The 18,013-nt window shown below is 31.5% G+C and overlaps 1 protein-coding gene across 1 annotated transcript in view; it reads left to right on the forward strand.

The window, feature by feature from the left end:
* Positions 1-657: 657 nt before the first annotated feature.
* Positions 658-18,013, forward strand: part of LOC111030691 (protein slit-like) — a 93,299-nt gene continuing 75,943 nt past the window's right edge. The window contains exon 1 of the mRNA XM_022310332.1: positions 658-1,161. Within this exon, the coding sequence (XP_022166024.1) occupies positions 971-1,161 (191 nt within the window). The 5' untranslated portion in view covers positions 658-970. The remainder of the gene's footprint in view (positions 1,162-18,013) is intronic.

Consider the following 18,013-nt stretch of genomic DNA (forward strand, 5'->3'; position numbering starts at 1 on the left):
AGAAACAAAATAACATGTCTGTACATTATAATCATGTACAACTGAGCTGACATTGGGTATTTCGTACGATATAATATATTGCATTTTAGAAAGAACTTAACTCATTCATACGTGGGTAGTGGGTTCGTATACTGTACGTTTGAATAAACCGAACTGTTGATCTACGAACAAGAGTTAAGACATAATTCATAAAAAAATAAAACCGTCTGATATCAGCTGTACGCATCGCGAGTGTAGAGAGCTCGGAAGGAGGTCTTTATACAGCATTAAATTATTATTTATTTTTTCATATCTGATTAAATGCAAACCAGAATGCGAGCCGACCGCGGAAAACGAAAGACGCGTGGCGGACATGGCGTTGAAAACGTATACTTATCCATCCGCTAGCCGGGAAATAAGTTTTTTTATTTTTTCTAGCCCTGGCCAAAGTTTCGTTCAAATGATCCGTGACGGTGCAGGAGACGGCGGCGGCGACAGTCGTGGGCCGCGGTGACAAAATTAAAAGAAAGACGTAAAAAACGAAAACAAAAAACGTGTTTGGCAGGATCAAGGAAATCGAGTGTGCTCCTTTATTGCGTTGGAGCGACGACGTCGGCGGTTGTGACCATGCACCGTCAGAGGTCGTTGTGCGCCGGTCGTGCCGACCCCATCCGTCCGTCGACGGTCCAGTTCACCACGCGAGACGCGCCGTGCACAACGCATACCGCACCCCTGTACGTCATCGTCCCTTCGATCGCGATCTATTATAATAATAATAATAATAATATTTTTCGCTCACGTCACACACTCACAACATAAGTACGTTCGGCGAGTGCGAAGATACGATGCGGTTAAACGCCACGCGACCAGGACCTTCGAGGCCGGTGTGAGATCGGACGTGGTTGTTATCGTAATAGTTATTGGTGTATTTTTGTTTGTTTTTACCCGGTTCCGTTTCTCTCTCGACTCGGGTTGATAACGATTCGTGGACATGAAGGTGTCCGGTGTCTTGTGTTTGTTGTTGATGGCCCTGGACCCCGGGGTCCGGGGCGACGACCTCAACGATCTGGCCGACAACGCCAGATGCCCGTGGCTGTGTTCCTGCGATCAGACTACGGCCGATTGTTCCCGAAAAGGGCTGGACGAAGTGCCCAAGAATCTGCCCTCCGATATCGAAAGACTGTAAGTGCCCAACTCATATTATTACGTACAGTAATAGGTAGTTTAATTTAGTATAGGAGTTATTGAAAATGTATTTTAATAGGCAATTATAATTGTGATAAGGTTTATTCATTTGGTAGAAGGTATTAAAAATCTGATTTGGACATTTTGTTGAATATGTATTTATCATAATATAATATATCAGGTTCTTGTGAATAATTTCGGTACCACATCGTATTCGGAAGTGATTCGAATGAAACTTGAACATCGTCCCTAAAGGGCTACGCTGTAACTGTGGCCATGACAGATTCGTGGCAAATCCTTTTGTCCGTTGACCTCGCTACCCCATTCGCGAGTCCTAGACAGAACTGGTTTGTATTTTAATACCGACTAGCCACATCAATCACACGTTAGTTATGGACCCCTTTTTAAAAAATTATTTCTGTGGTTGGTCTCATTGATCAGAACAAAAACAGAGCTAAAATGATTCATTCTGTAGGTATACTAAAACATAATATTATATCATAAAAATATACAAAAAATACTAGATTTTCAAATCTTTAATTGCAATTATTGTGATTAAATTTTAATTTTGTATACAATTAGGCAGGTTCTTCGTTGTATTCTTTATTTTATGTATTTAATAGTTAGAGCTACACTCGATTACGAACTAGAATGACACGGCTTTTTTCTTAACATGTAATTTTATTTCCTTATTTTTTCACAATCATTGTGTTCTTTTATAAGACAAATAAGATTGACGCGAATTCTACACTTGAACTCATGAAAAGAACACACAGTCATCACAATCATAACACCTACGTATTATTTATATAAAATACAATTTTATGTATTTCATAGTCTCAACGTTATAATTCAAACATTATATGTATAAAAAAAAAAACAACAATAGATACCAACAAAATGTGTATAAATTCCATTCAAAATGTTGTTAGTTTTTAAACTTTTTCTGTAAAAGAAAATGAATTATCCAAACCACAATTCTTTGATCCGTTATCTTAGTTAACAGTAGGTATATTGGTTAGATGAAGCGAAAAGAGAAAACCGTTATGAAAATAACAAAACCCGTGTAAATTATTACGTTTAATAGAAAAATGCTTTTCTCTCAGAAGTATTAATAAAATGATCCGACACAACAAAATAATTGCGCAGTGAAGCAATTAAAAAAATAAATATTTTACCTATCGTGAAATTGTTCATAATTTTGATTTTTAAAGTCTCAGAATTTGTATTTTTATCCTAAAAAAACCCCTGTTAACTCATCTTTAAAGTTTGATACTTAATCATATAAAACGATTTTGTGAATTGTATTTAGAATATTGTATCATATGAGCTGCTGATAATTTTCGAACACTGAAATTGACGTTTTAATGCGTGTTGCGTGATTAAAATTATTAAAAACATATTTTATTGAGTGTATAGAGGTGAACTAAAATGGCCACAGGGTTTTGTACAAGTTGTGCGCGACGTATGCATTAAATTGAATGGACTATTAAGTATTAAAACTTAAAAATGGTTCTTTCGAGTAACTAGTGTGAAAACTTTTTGACTGGATAAGAGCCAATGTCCGCGTGTTATGATTGATATGACAAGAAACCCCTCTGTTGGCACACGAATAGAAAACCATTTTTTAAATACACACAGCAGCCCTGTAACGATCACTGTGGAGATTTGTTTTTTACGATATAATATTCGTCATCGTATATACATATAATATAATATATCACCAGAATAGAACGGTTAAAAGTCCTATTAAAATAAAACGGCCGTCGTGAGTGGATTCGGCCGTTAGCAGACGACTTACAGCTGGCGGTTAAAAACAAAATATGTGTATCGCCCCTTGGAATGTCAGATTTTTTTTATATTATTATTTTGGAAAACGGTGAATTTTTATACCCTTTTGGTCGTGACCACTTCTTATCTAGACGCTATGTCGTCACGTCCTCAGTGCGTGTGTATCTCAACGTAACATCTTTAGTCAAGACAATTTATGAGTATTCGTGTATATATAGTTACCACGACATGAAGCTTGTATATTATCATTTCTCAATAGTAACTTTTTTTCTTTTTATTTATGAACTACAGTTCATATAAATAGGAATAAGAAACCGCAAGCAAGTTGTCTCGAAAGTAAATGGCAAATATTTGTTCGTTTATTATTATTATTATTTGTTTGTGAAAAGAATAATTGTTAGTACGGATAACGGAATATTATGTAGTTGGTACGCTGATTTCCATATTATACATTTGCGAGTATGGTCGAAATCTGTTTTGTTAAAATTCCATTTTCAGTGGAGGGTGAACCATATAGAAATCTACAGAGTGCATTCGACCGAAATGCGTATTCTGTTAAAAAAAAAAAAAGGTTTTTTGGGAGCTCTATATTTACCTGTATGGCTGTAGTATTTTTAAATTAAATTTAAAGATTAAACAAAAAAAAAAAAATCAATAATCAATACACTACATAGTTTATGGTAATAATTGATTTTGTTAAACTCCGCGTTATTGTATAAAAATTGCACATGTCTATTATTTTTTATCAAGCTGTCAACTCAATATACGTTCTATAATTTTCTTTTATTATAACATTATATGTACACAAATATTGAGGACCTTCTTATAATTATATCTAATGTAATATTATGATGGACAGACTATACATTATATTATTATTTATTTCATAGCTCCAACTGCGCATATGTGTACGATTGCTAGTTGCTACTAATTTTATAGTATAATATTTGTATTATGAAACTTCCTATAACCATAAGAGGAAATATGACATTTAATTTATACGATGGACTAATGTACGATATTATAAACTGCATAGACATTTCCGTAGTAATAATAGTAATTTAATTATGATATTACATAATACATTCAATTACAATAATTTCGTTGTGAATAATTGATACTAATATGCATTTTATGAAATGTAATTCAAAACGCTGTAGATAACTTGTCAGATAAAATGTTCATAGTAATTTTTAAACTTCTTTTGTTTAACACTATTTAATAGTGGATAACTAGTGATGGCCAATTGCCCGCGTTGTACCTAGACTTTAGACCGCAAAAATCAATTCACCTACTTATCTTTGTTTTTTCTTCAACATGTTAATATAATACGATTAATACGTATTTGTATGTAGGTAATAGGTATTTATTTATTATTATTATTATTATTTTAATATTTTCGTATAGACTCCAACGTGCACTGCACCCCACTCTCGTTTGTCATTTATTTATTCAAATTAACATGCTCACACACCGAGGGTAATTGTAACGATACGTAGTTACCTTTGATAAAATCGTAACGCAGTCCCAAATGTGTATATAATATTTATGCGCAGATTGCATTTGGGATAACGAATATGATTTCAGCGACAATTTACATCACAAACAAGACTTGATTTTATATCAGGTTTATAGCGTAAAAAATAAAAAGACATAGACTAAAGTTATACCTTGAAAAAATATTTATTTTTTTTCAGAATTATTTTCTATATAATATATAATTATGACATCAGTTTTTAACAGGATAACCTTATTAATTTCTATTTTTTTTTTACTTTAAATCATATATGCTATTTTATATATGGTTATTGAATTGATTTACAATAATTACAATAGGTATTTTTAAAAAAACTTAAATTTACAAAATACTTTGTATTCTGAAGTATGCGACTACGTCTAAAACTATAAGCATAATAAATTAATAACCAATAACGTTGAACACTTATTATTTTATTATAAAGATAAGACTTAGGTATTTAATGTTATTAAAATATAATATTTCATAGTTTTATTATTTTTCAGTCTTCGTTGTAAACACATTTTTAGTGCAAACAACCGTTTATTTATAGTGGAAAATGCTTTAGCTAATAAAAAAAAAGAAAAAGCGATCGATTGTAGTTAATTGTGTTTTTGTAATTGGAAATGATGTAATGTTTATTACAATAATAAATTACACAAAAATGAAATTGATTTGAGCTATCGATAAAAGTCAGACCCAAAATATTTTAACTACGGAATTTTCTTTTTTCATTCGAACAACTATAATAATAATAATAAAATGTGCTGTGGCATAAATAATAATAACATGTGAACCCATATAGGTACACGCATTATTCTGTCGCTGCAGTAGTATATTCATTCCCGAACACTTAATCACGCGTTTATGGTAATCACGAATTTCGGTTGTGCGTTGAAGGGGCTTTCAGGTATATTACAAAATATGTCGAGGGATAATTTGAACGAAGCTCGATGTCTGAGGATGCATTAATATATGGCCGGGCGCGGATGGTCCACCGAATTGTGTTTATTGTGCGTGGCGCGTTTTACGGTCCGTACGTGATGATGCGGACATTGGAACGCTTAGGGTAATCTGGGTGTCCGTGATACGATGAATGTAAAAAAAAACAGACACACAGACACACAGACACACACACACACACACACACACACACACACACACACTCACTGGCCACGGCCAGCTAAGACCCGGCTTAAGCTTCTGTGTAATTATTATTATCAAAAAGGGTGATAAAATAGTATATTATATATACACACACACAGCACATATACATGACATATATATGTACGTATGTCTGTGAATTAAATTTAATCGCACAACTCGGGACGTCGTTTATTATAAGCGTATGACAAAACATTAATTTTTGAGATTAGTAGCTGATTAATGTAGACCAAGAATATAATAATTTCGAAATAATATGTCGTCGTGTAGCGTATCGATAAAATACTTAACAAAGTTCGACGAACGAATAATGTAGCTTCAAAAGAGGAAGGAAATGACATTTTAATGCATCATATTAGTATCTCATGATACTACCTCGTATAATATGCACATAAATCAATAAGCTGTTTTCAGTGGTTAAATTTGATAAGACAACGTTCACAGTATTCTCGTAACTTTTTCAATATTATTATTATTATTATTTATAGTTTACTTTTGGAACGTTAGATGTTTGTTATTTATGTTTGTGAGGAAAAACATGTGTCATCGTTGAATTATAGAATATGCAAAATTAAGTTATTTTACTGTAGATTTTTTTTTAATAACCATCATAAAATGGCACCGTTTTTGTTATATTTAATTTCCATTAAATTATTCGGTCAACTCAACGGTGTATTACTTTGGATTGCGGTTTGGGTGATAAAATCCCCCTATAAAATATTTCGATTTCGACTTTTTACATAATTGACTATAATCACTCAATTACTTATTATAGTATTATACACACCAAGAAAATGTTTATGGATTATAATATTATGTTATACAAATGTAGCAAGCTTTAACTGATATGTTTGTCGAAAAAATATGTCGAATCCGGTTCAAGAAATGTGATGCACTCATAATGTTCCCCCCCTTTTTTTGTTTGTCCATCGCTTGTTTGACCGAACCTTTTACCCTCGTAGACAACTGTCACACCATTTAGAATTTTAGCACCCTTAAAATATAAAAAATAAATTTTGAAAAAATAAGTACTTGGAAAAAGGTAGCCATGTCAGAAACAAAGGGTAACCCGCGCTCTTTGAATCCGGCATTGCTCTCATTGTTTTCCGATCCCCCACGCGACCTTTGTGTGTAGGTTACATATTTTCCCAACTGAAAAAAAATAAATGGCATACAAATGGAAATGCAAAAGAGGGCCATAATATTATATTCCCAGCGGTCACGATGTGCAGCTTGTATGTTTTGTACGATTAATACTTATATTTATATATATATGCATATGGCTGGTACTACTGAACGAAAAATTTGTTCCGCGGAATCTCCCAAATCAATTTAGCCGCACTAGATAGTTTTAATACCATCTTCTAGGGAGATGCATTATGCATGCAGTACATTGTAACAATATTTCGAGCACCACTCAATCACAGAGTAAATTGTTAATAAGTACTATACAATACACCGACAACGTCCAAATACCAGTTTGCACAATATACGCGCGCTCCTCTTCATTGTTATAATGTATACTGCAGTCTTTGGAAATCTAATAATTAGTGCGACCCATGATGGTGAATAATATACGGGTCACGCAATATCATAGTTTTTGTCTACATCGTGACACGAAAAGAGAATAGAGTCGAAGAGAAATAAAAAGGAATATTTTAAAGATGATTTACATTCGAAGGGGTAAGGGTATGTTTACGGTCGGTCGGGTAATAATGTGAAGCGAATCGCAATCCCTAATCCGTCTCCATTTCAATCGCAAACAATATGGGAAGGTTCGTGACAATCGGAGTGTACAGCTTTCGCTGGGTGGTCTGGTGTGTATTCTGTCCGGAATTTCTTTCGATCACATTGGATATTTTTTCAATATTGCAGAAACACGTATATTTTATTTAAATTTTCTTTATAACCCAGTGATAAAAATACTGTCTAGAGAGATGTTGATACGTGGGATTTCGACCCCCTTCTGTGTCCGGAATTGTGGACCACCTCCGCATATATATGTATAGTATTAGTACTTTTGAATTGTTATACTCACCATATTAGTATAATATATAGGTAGGTACTTACGTTTTATATCTACGGACAACAATACTAAATCGGTTTATGTTTAGTATTAAATAAAAAAAACAAATGTTCGTTGATAGTCAACGAACATAATAAACGGGATGCAATACAATGATAATAATACAGTTGTTGTAAATCCAAAAAAAAAATCATTTCAAAATAATAGAAACCACAAGAAACTTTAAAATGATTCGTATAATAATATTTATGTATATAAAATACCATAAATATTTCCGTATGTTACTTTAAAAATATACATAATATTATACTATTTTATTTTATTAGACTTTATAATTAAATATTTCTATCGTTTTGTTTGCACATAATATTATACGTCTGTATAGTAATTACTAATTATCAAACGCGTATCCAAATCTCAGAGATTTCGAATTCGATTTTACAAAATAATATAGTATGCAAATATTGAGTTTGTTGGCAATTTTTTATTTTTTATCCATTATATTATAGTTATAGGTGTACCATATTTTATTGCAAATCATATGAAAGTAAATATTATTATAAATGTGAATGTTTGAGTTATATTTTTATAAGTGCACATTTAAAATTTTTAACGTTTAATAAAATTCCGTAAATCTCTTAGTCCAATTCGTATAGTTGGTCGTAAAATCTCGTTTTATTTATAAAAAATATAAATAGTGCCTCCTTAATTAGTTCGTAAAATGTTAGAGATATGTTTAATTTTACGCATCGGGTACCTTAACAAATATTTTATTGCTATTCAATACATAGGCCTACCAGGCTACCGCCGTAGTAGCCATGTCTATTAAAATATTATTATCTACATGAACGAACATAATACTAGTTTAATACCTAATTATTATTGTGAATCGGAGATGAACAGTAGATGTACTCAGATACAAATTGTATTTTTGAGACGTTTTTAAGGAATATCGGCTGTAGTTTCTCGTATCTAAAATCTGAATACCATTTTAACTCAGTGTATCTTTTCTTACATTTTTTCTTTTATTTTGAAAACACTAGATGGGTTCAGTTATAATACGAATTACAATATTATGTTATATTAAATATTTATCCATTGAGATATACGTGTGCGCTTGGAAACCTCGGGAGCTATTAATTGAACATAACATTTTAATAGATAACTGTCAAACGATAAGCTATTCAATAAACATTAAATTACACGGACTACGGAAGATGGTTTTATTGTTTTCGGAGCGGTGCCCCGATACGTGTACCTATCGGGTGTATTTTTATCGACCAAGCCCACTCATCGGCGTGTAAGCCACACTCCGGGGGCCCGTGTGTGCAGCCCTCGTCAGTGTTCTTCCGGTGTCCGTGACATTAACGACGTCCGTGTGATGCGCGGATAGATCGTTAAAATGCTGTTTTTATTTCACGAAAAAAAAAAAAAAAACAGAGACAAATTTTGAACACTCTCATAACACAATAATATTTTAATACGTTCCACCTATGATGATGTATAGACAGTGTAGGTAGGTACACCTAAATATAGGTAAGGTGTATTTGAGGTCCAATCCTGTCAAGTCGGGCTTGGAACTGCTTTAACCACTTGTGGATGAGAACATGCTTATGGGTATAATATAATGTTATTATATACGAGTTTGCGGCGGTGTGCGTGTGTATAAAAAGTCCATTAACACAAATATTTTGATAACCACCTGTCAGGTGCACACGCGAGAGACGTTCTTGTCAACGGACCAAACACGAGTGTTTTCTTCTCGGCAGACTCACGTCGGGGGGTGGGATGGAGGGGGGGGGTAGGGGAGGGATGATTGATGATACAATCAGACGGTGTTTGTACAGCAGAAGACCAACACGAGAATGTAGTAATTAATTTTAGGCCCTATGAATAGATTTCGTTACCCGTCGACGTGTGCTTACACGGTTTTGTATCTCTTGTTTTCGGATGTATGGTTTTGCACCAATATAATAATATAAAGTAGGTAGGTGTGCACAGGCGGCGTCCTATCGTGTTGCAGTGCGTTTTTTTTTTTTCATAATAATATGCAGCCGCGAGAGCGTTACATATTATACGTTTGTAATTTTATTCGCTTGTTGTGATGTTTACTTTATGAATATCCAAACATCTTCTCCCCTAAATTTTACGTAAATTGCACATTGTCACGAACAATATGTCACAATTACACACATATACACACGCACGCACTGTCGACGATCTGATCATTCCTCTGCTTTATTTTTGTTTCTCTTGTTAGTTGTTGCTTTTGTGGGATATTTTTTTTTTAGCGAACTCGCGGTTCACGATTAGATATACTAGATAAATGTATATTTAATGTTGCTAGTTTCTTTGTTTCATATAAATATTATATAAAGAAAAATAACAAAATGCGTACCACGGTAGTGACTTTACACCTTATTATTGCATGTAGGTACTGAAAATAAAAATTGCTTAGCAGAAGAACAGGCTTAAATATTAAAAATGCATACTATAATTTATAGTTGGAGGTCAAATAGAGGTACCTATAATCGATAAAATGTTACGAAAGAAAATTATTATTTACAATACAAGACCGGAACTGAAGTTTTTCTCATGAAACAAATACACTGCTTGAACTACCTACTATTGTTTCAATAACTTTATTTTACGACTGCTCGATTTATGTCGATGATTGCATTGTTATTATGCTTACTGTTTTGGGCAAGTTTATGTTATAATAAACCTATTTTATCCTAAAATTGAACATTAGCATTAACTAACCAATACAAGGCAAGTCTCTGGATAATTTTTTTACTATTGTTTGATTACCAATTACTATGGTTATTCTTTTAAACTTATATAGGACATATATACCTACTTAATATTTTAATATTAGAAGCATAAAAATGAGTTCGCTTGTCGGAATATACTCATTGTATACTTTATAATCCTAGCTACTTGGTCTATGTTTGAGAAATTTAGTAAACGAGGCCACTCACATCACTCACGATTTAAAAGCCTTTGTAGTATTTCTTCGTTGACTGCATGTATTTAGATTTTAAAACGAACGACATAATATACACGTTCACTAGGCTTATTGACGTTCCAGATGAGGAAGTTATTCATTCACGGCTCTGCACGTTCATTTTTTTTTTAAGTGGTCCGATTATGAATGACACCAACCATAATGGGCGCATTTATTACCGTTTACATACACGTAAACGGTAGATATTAATATTATGTCATTTGATAAATGGATTACTTAATAATATGTTTGTTACGATAAAAAATCATTATATTTCAGCTTTACATAATATTCATATAATAAAATGATTACTCGTGAATAAGCATAAAATAAAACAAAAATAAGTGCTACGTAGATATATGTTTTTTTTTTATAAAAAGGTTTATAGTTCAAAACCTGTCCAATTGTGAATGAGTTAATTTTGAATTTTATCTTGCAGTTCATTTAACCGAGTCATATTATAATGTACAACAGTAATGATGTAATTCGATGCTTTTATTATTATAATGTTTTTATACTCTCATGATGAATTATATTAAAAAAATAAAAGTGTCTTTTGATGCAAATTACGTGTAAACATTTAAGAATACCGCTCCGTCCAAGTGGTTGGGGGGGGGGGGGGTAGTTATAACAAACTCGATATTAAATACTTATCAATAATGACTATGACTATATGACTTTATCCGTATAAAATATTCCGAGCAGCTGGAAATAAATGTTGTACTCGAAAGGCATCTAGGATATTATTATAACTGCTGGTGACCCAATGAAAAGAACGTGTCAGATATCACACAGCCATGGGCTTATCGAATATCGGATTAAATAATATCGTGCATACACTGAAGTTTGCCTTGTATAACTACAATATAATAATAATAATAACATAATCGGATTATTATGTACGCCGACAAGACATTCGAACGGTCATAGGGATTATGGACCTAGGTTTTAATCAATACACGAGCGGAGGAAAAATCGGTGTACGTTCTCTATATATATATGTAGAAAATATGAAACCAGTAGGTACCTATACATTTTTCCACCGTTGCGCAATATGCAAATGAGAATTCAATTCCTCTCCATCAAACCTTATTCTGCTGTTGCGTACCGACCGAAAACCGTAAAATCTATATTTACGACATTTAATGAACCGTGCCCAACAGGTAGGACGCTCCTATGAAAAATGTCTACATCGTTACCGAAATATTTTCAAGAACCTTCTTGATGTAAAAAAAAAAAAAATGGTCGTTAATCAATTATAATGAATTCTGCTCAATTATTGTTGCCGATTTCCAATTAATATTCACCGGGCAAGTTGACTGACGATTTTGACTCCGGGTTCACGCGCGGATTCTGATAAAGTGAAGAAATATTCGTTACTAAAAAAAAAAGGGTTTTTAATTAAACGTGCCTGGTTTGCATCGGATAGTGTTATCACGACGATTGTTTTTGTGGTTATATTTTATACACTTTTAAATTATAAAAATTATTTTTTTAACTTCACGGTTAACTAGTAGGTATATAATAAATTATATGGTATGAGATACCCTAAAATATTCGAAACTAATCGTCTAAAATTATTTAAAATAAAAACTTAATTTACCAGGCTAGTGTTATTGAATCCAGTCAGTTTTTTTTCCAGCCTTTTTAGGATTGTACATATATCCTCAACAATTTCGGTATCCTGATCAATTTTTTTTATACTTAGAACAATAATTGGATTTCGTAATAATAGTTTGATTTGACATAAATATAATATTTTGTAGTTATTATTGAACTAAATTCTGCAATGCACATTAAGCAACAGTAACGTGCATTAGTCCTTCGAACTTTATGGGCGTATAAGTATACGAACTTTCTATCCAGTAACATTAATAAAAATATATATTCTGAAACATCAAGCAGAAGAAATTGTATTTAATACATTTTTTCCAAGTAAACGAAAGCTTGTTTTTCGAATTTATGGAAATTGTGTAGATTTTATTGACATTATACAAAAGAATGTCTGTAATAAACAGTGCATAAAAGAGTATGTAATACCGGTAGCTAGACATAGAGCTATAAAAGTAGTCGTAGCTTTAAACAGTTTTAATAAAAGGATTGAAAAACGCATTTAGGAAAGAAAAAAAAAATGTTATGTGTACGTACGAATACGATATTATTCATTACATAAATAAAATATGTATCCGTAATCTTATAACTCTGAATAATACATACACGTACTAAAATAAGTGCTTAAATCAAATTAAAGTTTTGGTTGTCTAAGTTTATTCGTATATAATTTACTGTTTGTTACCCGAGACTATAATTGTGCAGAAACGGGAAAATTATTTTTTACCTACTCGACAATTAATTACAAATTCCACTCGCATTCTCCTTTATTTCGTATTTATATCTATAATCTACGTTAGTATGAAGTTGAGCAAATTGACTCAAATCAATGTATCGTGCTGTAAAAATAATCGAATCCATAATATTTTGACTGCCAAAATAAAGCTATTATTAACATATAAATATATTTATTTTTAAATATGATTGAATGTATCGACATAAATTATGTTAATATATTATGTACTATGTTCATTTAAATTTGTATGCTAATGTTACAAATTCTGTTTACATAAATACTAAAACTATTGTATTTGAATAATTAATTTTTTAATAAACCTGACCTATATTATTGTTATTTGAATACAAAAAAAGGCTGCATATAGTATTGGTGAACTCTGGGTAAAAAAATGCATCAGTGAGCACTTTAAAATATACCTAGTATAACGTTTTATATTTTATTATACTTTCAGTCTTTATTCGTTTTTAAAATAAATACTTTCTGTTAGTATTTTTATTTGCACATACACCTCAATAATGTGCAATATTACGCATTGTATTCAATTTAAAAAAAAAAAATCAAAACACTTATTTGTTTAAAATGTAATATTTTTTTCCACGTAGTTACCTATTTCTTATTATTATTTTCCTCCGAGTTGAAACATATGCACTGTAAATATTTTACTTTTTTAGAGTTGGCTTTCATGGATTTATATATTTATTATTCTTAGAGTTAAAAGTGCAGCATACCTACTATGGAGGATTGAAGCGATGAAGATAATAAACATTCAATTAAATGAAAAAAAAAAATCTTTTTTCACATAATATATAGTATTCTTTATTACGTTATCAACCTCCAATAAACTTAATTATATGTGCCATCTTGTTACTATTGGTACTTGATAAAATATGAAATTTAAAAATAACACATAATATGAAGTTTTTGTAATATTATGAAAATGTATTATAATTTGTTTTTCTTACCTCAATTTGAAGGAGCTCAAATGCATTGAATAGTTAGGTACTCAATTGTATAATTATATGATAACTTTTAAGTTAATCCAATTACTAAAAGTATAGGTTTATACTTATAATGATGCAATTATAAATTTTTGTCATTGAAATTCGGAAATACCTAATTAATAATATTATTATGTAGTATCTATTTAATATCTACTTCATGAATGTTATTTACTTAAGGTAATATACTGACTTGGTTATTAAAAAATGTTGTATGATGTTGAGTATTTACAATATTTTTTTTTTACTTTAATACTTAACAAATAATAATTAGTAATTACTAATGAACTAAGAATGAATAATTTATGTCTTCAGTATTTTATTTTGTACAGGGTATTTCTTTAGGAAATCGTTATATATTTTAAAGTGTTCCTGGAAATTTTATGATAACCCATTATAGAGTAAGGAAGTCCATGAAAAAACACCGTTTCGTTTCACGTTTGATCATGGTTACATTTCTGTTACAAAACGTATGTCAAAGACCTGGTTGCATTGGCTGTGATGACTCAGAAATAGTAAGAAAAATGTTCTTTTTCAAAGGGCTGATAAAAGATCAAAGTTGGCGAGAAATTATATTTCTTTTCGCTCGTTACCCAAGCAAGCAGGACAAAATAAAAAACGCGTAAAGAAAATAATAAACACGTTATACTTGTGCATATAATATCGCACCAGCTTTTACTAAATTTTTATTTCTTAAGAAATGTTTTTTTTTTTTTTTGTATACTGTTTACCAGATGGTAGGCTCTATTTCGCTCAGAGAAAATTGTACATTTTCTTCTATTTTCAATTTCAATTTGTATTTTATCGACATAATGAATTTAACAAATTTTTCATACGAAAAAGTGTTTTATTTTTTATTCCGATTTAATCAAAATTCCAAGAGTATTATTGAATAAGGAATCTCCGGGGAAAAAAAAACTGCGGGCATCGTACCTATATATATTAAGTAATACTCGAATTTATTCTGGGGAGGCGATCGAAAACAGAACAGACGGTTCTTATTACACCTCATATTATATTGACCTTCCACCAGTCCGACGTCTCGACATATTTTTTCACTGGAATCGTTCATTCGGTATAATATTACGGGACATTCTTTTTAAATAAAATGCCACGTTCCGCATCGATACACGCGACAATATCTCAGGTAGTTTTTTCGTGTGCCCGGTTCGATATTTCCCTCTACACACGTCTGTGGTTTAATCAGGATGGTCCTCTACACGTCCCGTCGGATTGTTTGTTTTCCGACCACCACCCGTCTAAGTAATTGCTAAGAGATGCCGACGATAATGCGCCGAACAAGCAATAACAACGAATACCGACTGGAAATCATCGACTCGGTGAGTGTGCGTGTATTTTACGACCACTTATATACAGTGCGTCTCCGGCTGGTATAGGATGTAAAGGGTATGAAGACATATCGGTGAATACGTGTACATACATGCCTAATGAAGAAACCAGATCGGTGTTCAGACACAAGAGGTACGATGTGATTAAAGCAGTTTAATTAATCATATTACCTATTACACATAATATAGTTAGTTAAATTAGTTTTAATTCGAGAAGGAAAGTCATACATGATATTTTATGTTTTAAATTATAGCATTATTACAGGTACCTAACTACTTGTACAGAACATTAACATTCATAGTCCAAATTTCAATTGCAAAATAAAACATAATAACAAGCTATTAAATTATATTAGGGTGATTAAATTCTTAATTAATAACGAAAAACATATTATCGTGTATATTACATTTTAAATTATCAAATATAAATTGGTTTAATAGATTAATAACATGGTTAAAATATTGTTCTCGATGTAACTTGCTTTATACTTCAATTTTTCATTTATAAAAGATTATACATATTTATTGATGTTTTTATTGATTTATAATGCTGATATATTTTTAACAACAGTTGATTGAAAAAATGGCCATAATTGGTATATTCTTAATCAATTCACGTTATCTAAGATTAATAGAACAAGCAATTTATTTCGATACCAAACCACCTTTCTAAAATTAAATCTGATTTATAAATTGATAGTACGATGTGTAATTATTTTAATATCCATATTAAAAAAAAAAATAGTAATAAAAGTACATAGATACACTGCATCAAACTATTCTATTCAAACATTATCACAATATAAGATTTATAAAATTGGAAGTAATGAAAATATAAACGTATAACATGGAAGAAAAAATGTTGCGGATTAATTGCGAAAGCAAAGTTTTGAAAGTCAATAAACCATATTATAATATTATATACTCGAAGGTTTATATTTAATGATCATTATGTACAATGTACTAAATCCATTTAGTTAACTGTATCGTTTTTCGTTATAAATAATAACTATGTTGGTATTATGAATTCATCGATAACTAATAGACATTATTTGGATTGAAAATAAGAATTCGTAAACTTTACTGCGCTCACTCCTAATAATTTCAAACTCTTAAATTTTATCAGCTGTCTGGCGCCTTACCGCTGGCAAGTGATACGAACACGAACGTATTATATTTGTTCGTGACCCATCGACTCTCCTACCACTTTGTCATGCCAAATAGTACAAAGAGCGCTTTTTTTTCTTTGTATTGTCCAAACCTCAACAATGGGTACCCTTCAATCGATTGGTCGCGAAAAAAAATATATTCTTTTGTTTCCAATTCGATTCACATATCATAATTTATGTAATAATTTGCCCGCCGAGCCAACGAGAGCGATTATTTCATATCGGTAATGCCAATGGGCTTTTTATTCGCACTGTGGGAATACCGAGGTCATAAGTGATCGGCCGTTCGAATTAATGCTGGTGTTCAGAAACGTTAAATTTGATTTGGACAAAAAGCTCCCAAACGCTTTTTATTTTTTCGAATCGTAAAAAAAAATCGTTGCTCCTGTTTGTGGCGCCAATCCCTTTAAGCCCAAATGTCCCATTATTCCTAACCCTCTTCCAAATAGCCGCGACAAAAACAGAACTCTCATAATATATTTAACTATGTACCGTAAAAAAAGGCTTAACTTATATTTAAATTACGAGTCTTGTACGCGTCCACTTAAAATTCTCTCACGCGTTATGTAGTCATTGCTTTTTTCTTCGAATATCGATTACGGCATGACTATTCATAAATTTAATCGATGAAGTGGGGTACGAAAAATTAATTACATTGTATTTTCGAATCAGAAATATTTCGTTAACAAACTCTGCAGGACCGCCGCCTTTTGAAAATTAATTATTATTATATTGTAGACGATCGTAGCCGACGTTTACACCGAAAGCAGAACTCGACGATATGCGTTACCACAACCGCTCATATTATTATCATCTATAATATAAGTGACATTGATCACCTAGACCATTAATATATTATTATTATTATTATTATTATTATTAATATCATCCATAGCTCTCTGTGCGTTTAATATACTATAGTGGAATGTTAACTTTACGAGTAACGTTTTCCCGTGACCATAATAATATTATAGTGTTACACTCTATAATACCATTTAATTTATCTAATCTATATGTTATTCGTATATGGAAAATCGTATTTTGTTTTATGTAGTCGGGATAGAAACACTTCAGTGACATTAATACGAAAAAAAAAACAGGTCCGTTTGGTAATGAATCGAGGTATTAAAATGCCAACAATGTATTAGTCCTTGTACGTAATATTCACATATAAAATATATAAAACTCATAATAGGGATACACGTTTGCCCAAAAAAGTATTACGTAAAAAAATATTTTCTCTGATATTTTTTTTTTCCCCGAACGATACTCGTCGACTCCTCAAATATTATAATTAGTACATTATTACTTATGCCCCACGCCAATATTAAATGTCTTCTAGTATTTTTTTTTTATTTACTGACGTCTTGACTTCATAATATATACTCAGATATGTCCACTGGAATAGTTGTAAATTATTATTTACTCATGAGTACCTACCTATATACACACTGCACCGCACATATATCATTCGAACTT

The sequence above is a fragment of the Myzus persicae genome, unplaced genomic scaffold, assembly GCF_001856785.1.
Source record: "Myzus persicae strain clone G006 unplaced genomic scaffold, MPER_G0061.0, whole genome shotgun sequence".
Lineage (NCBI taxonomy): Eukaryota > Metazoa > Arthropoda > Insecta > Hemiptera > Aphididae > Myzus > Myzus persicae.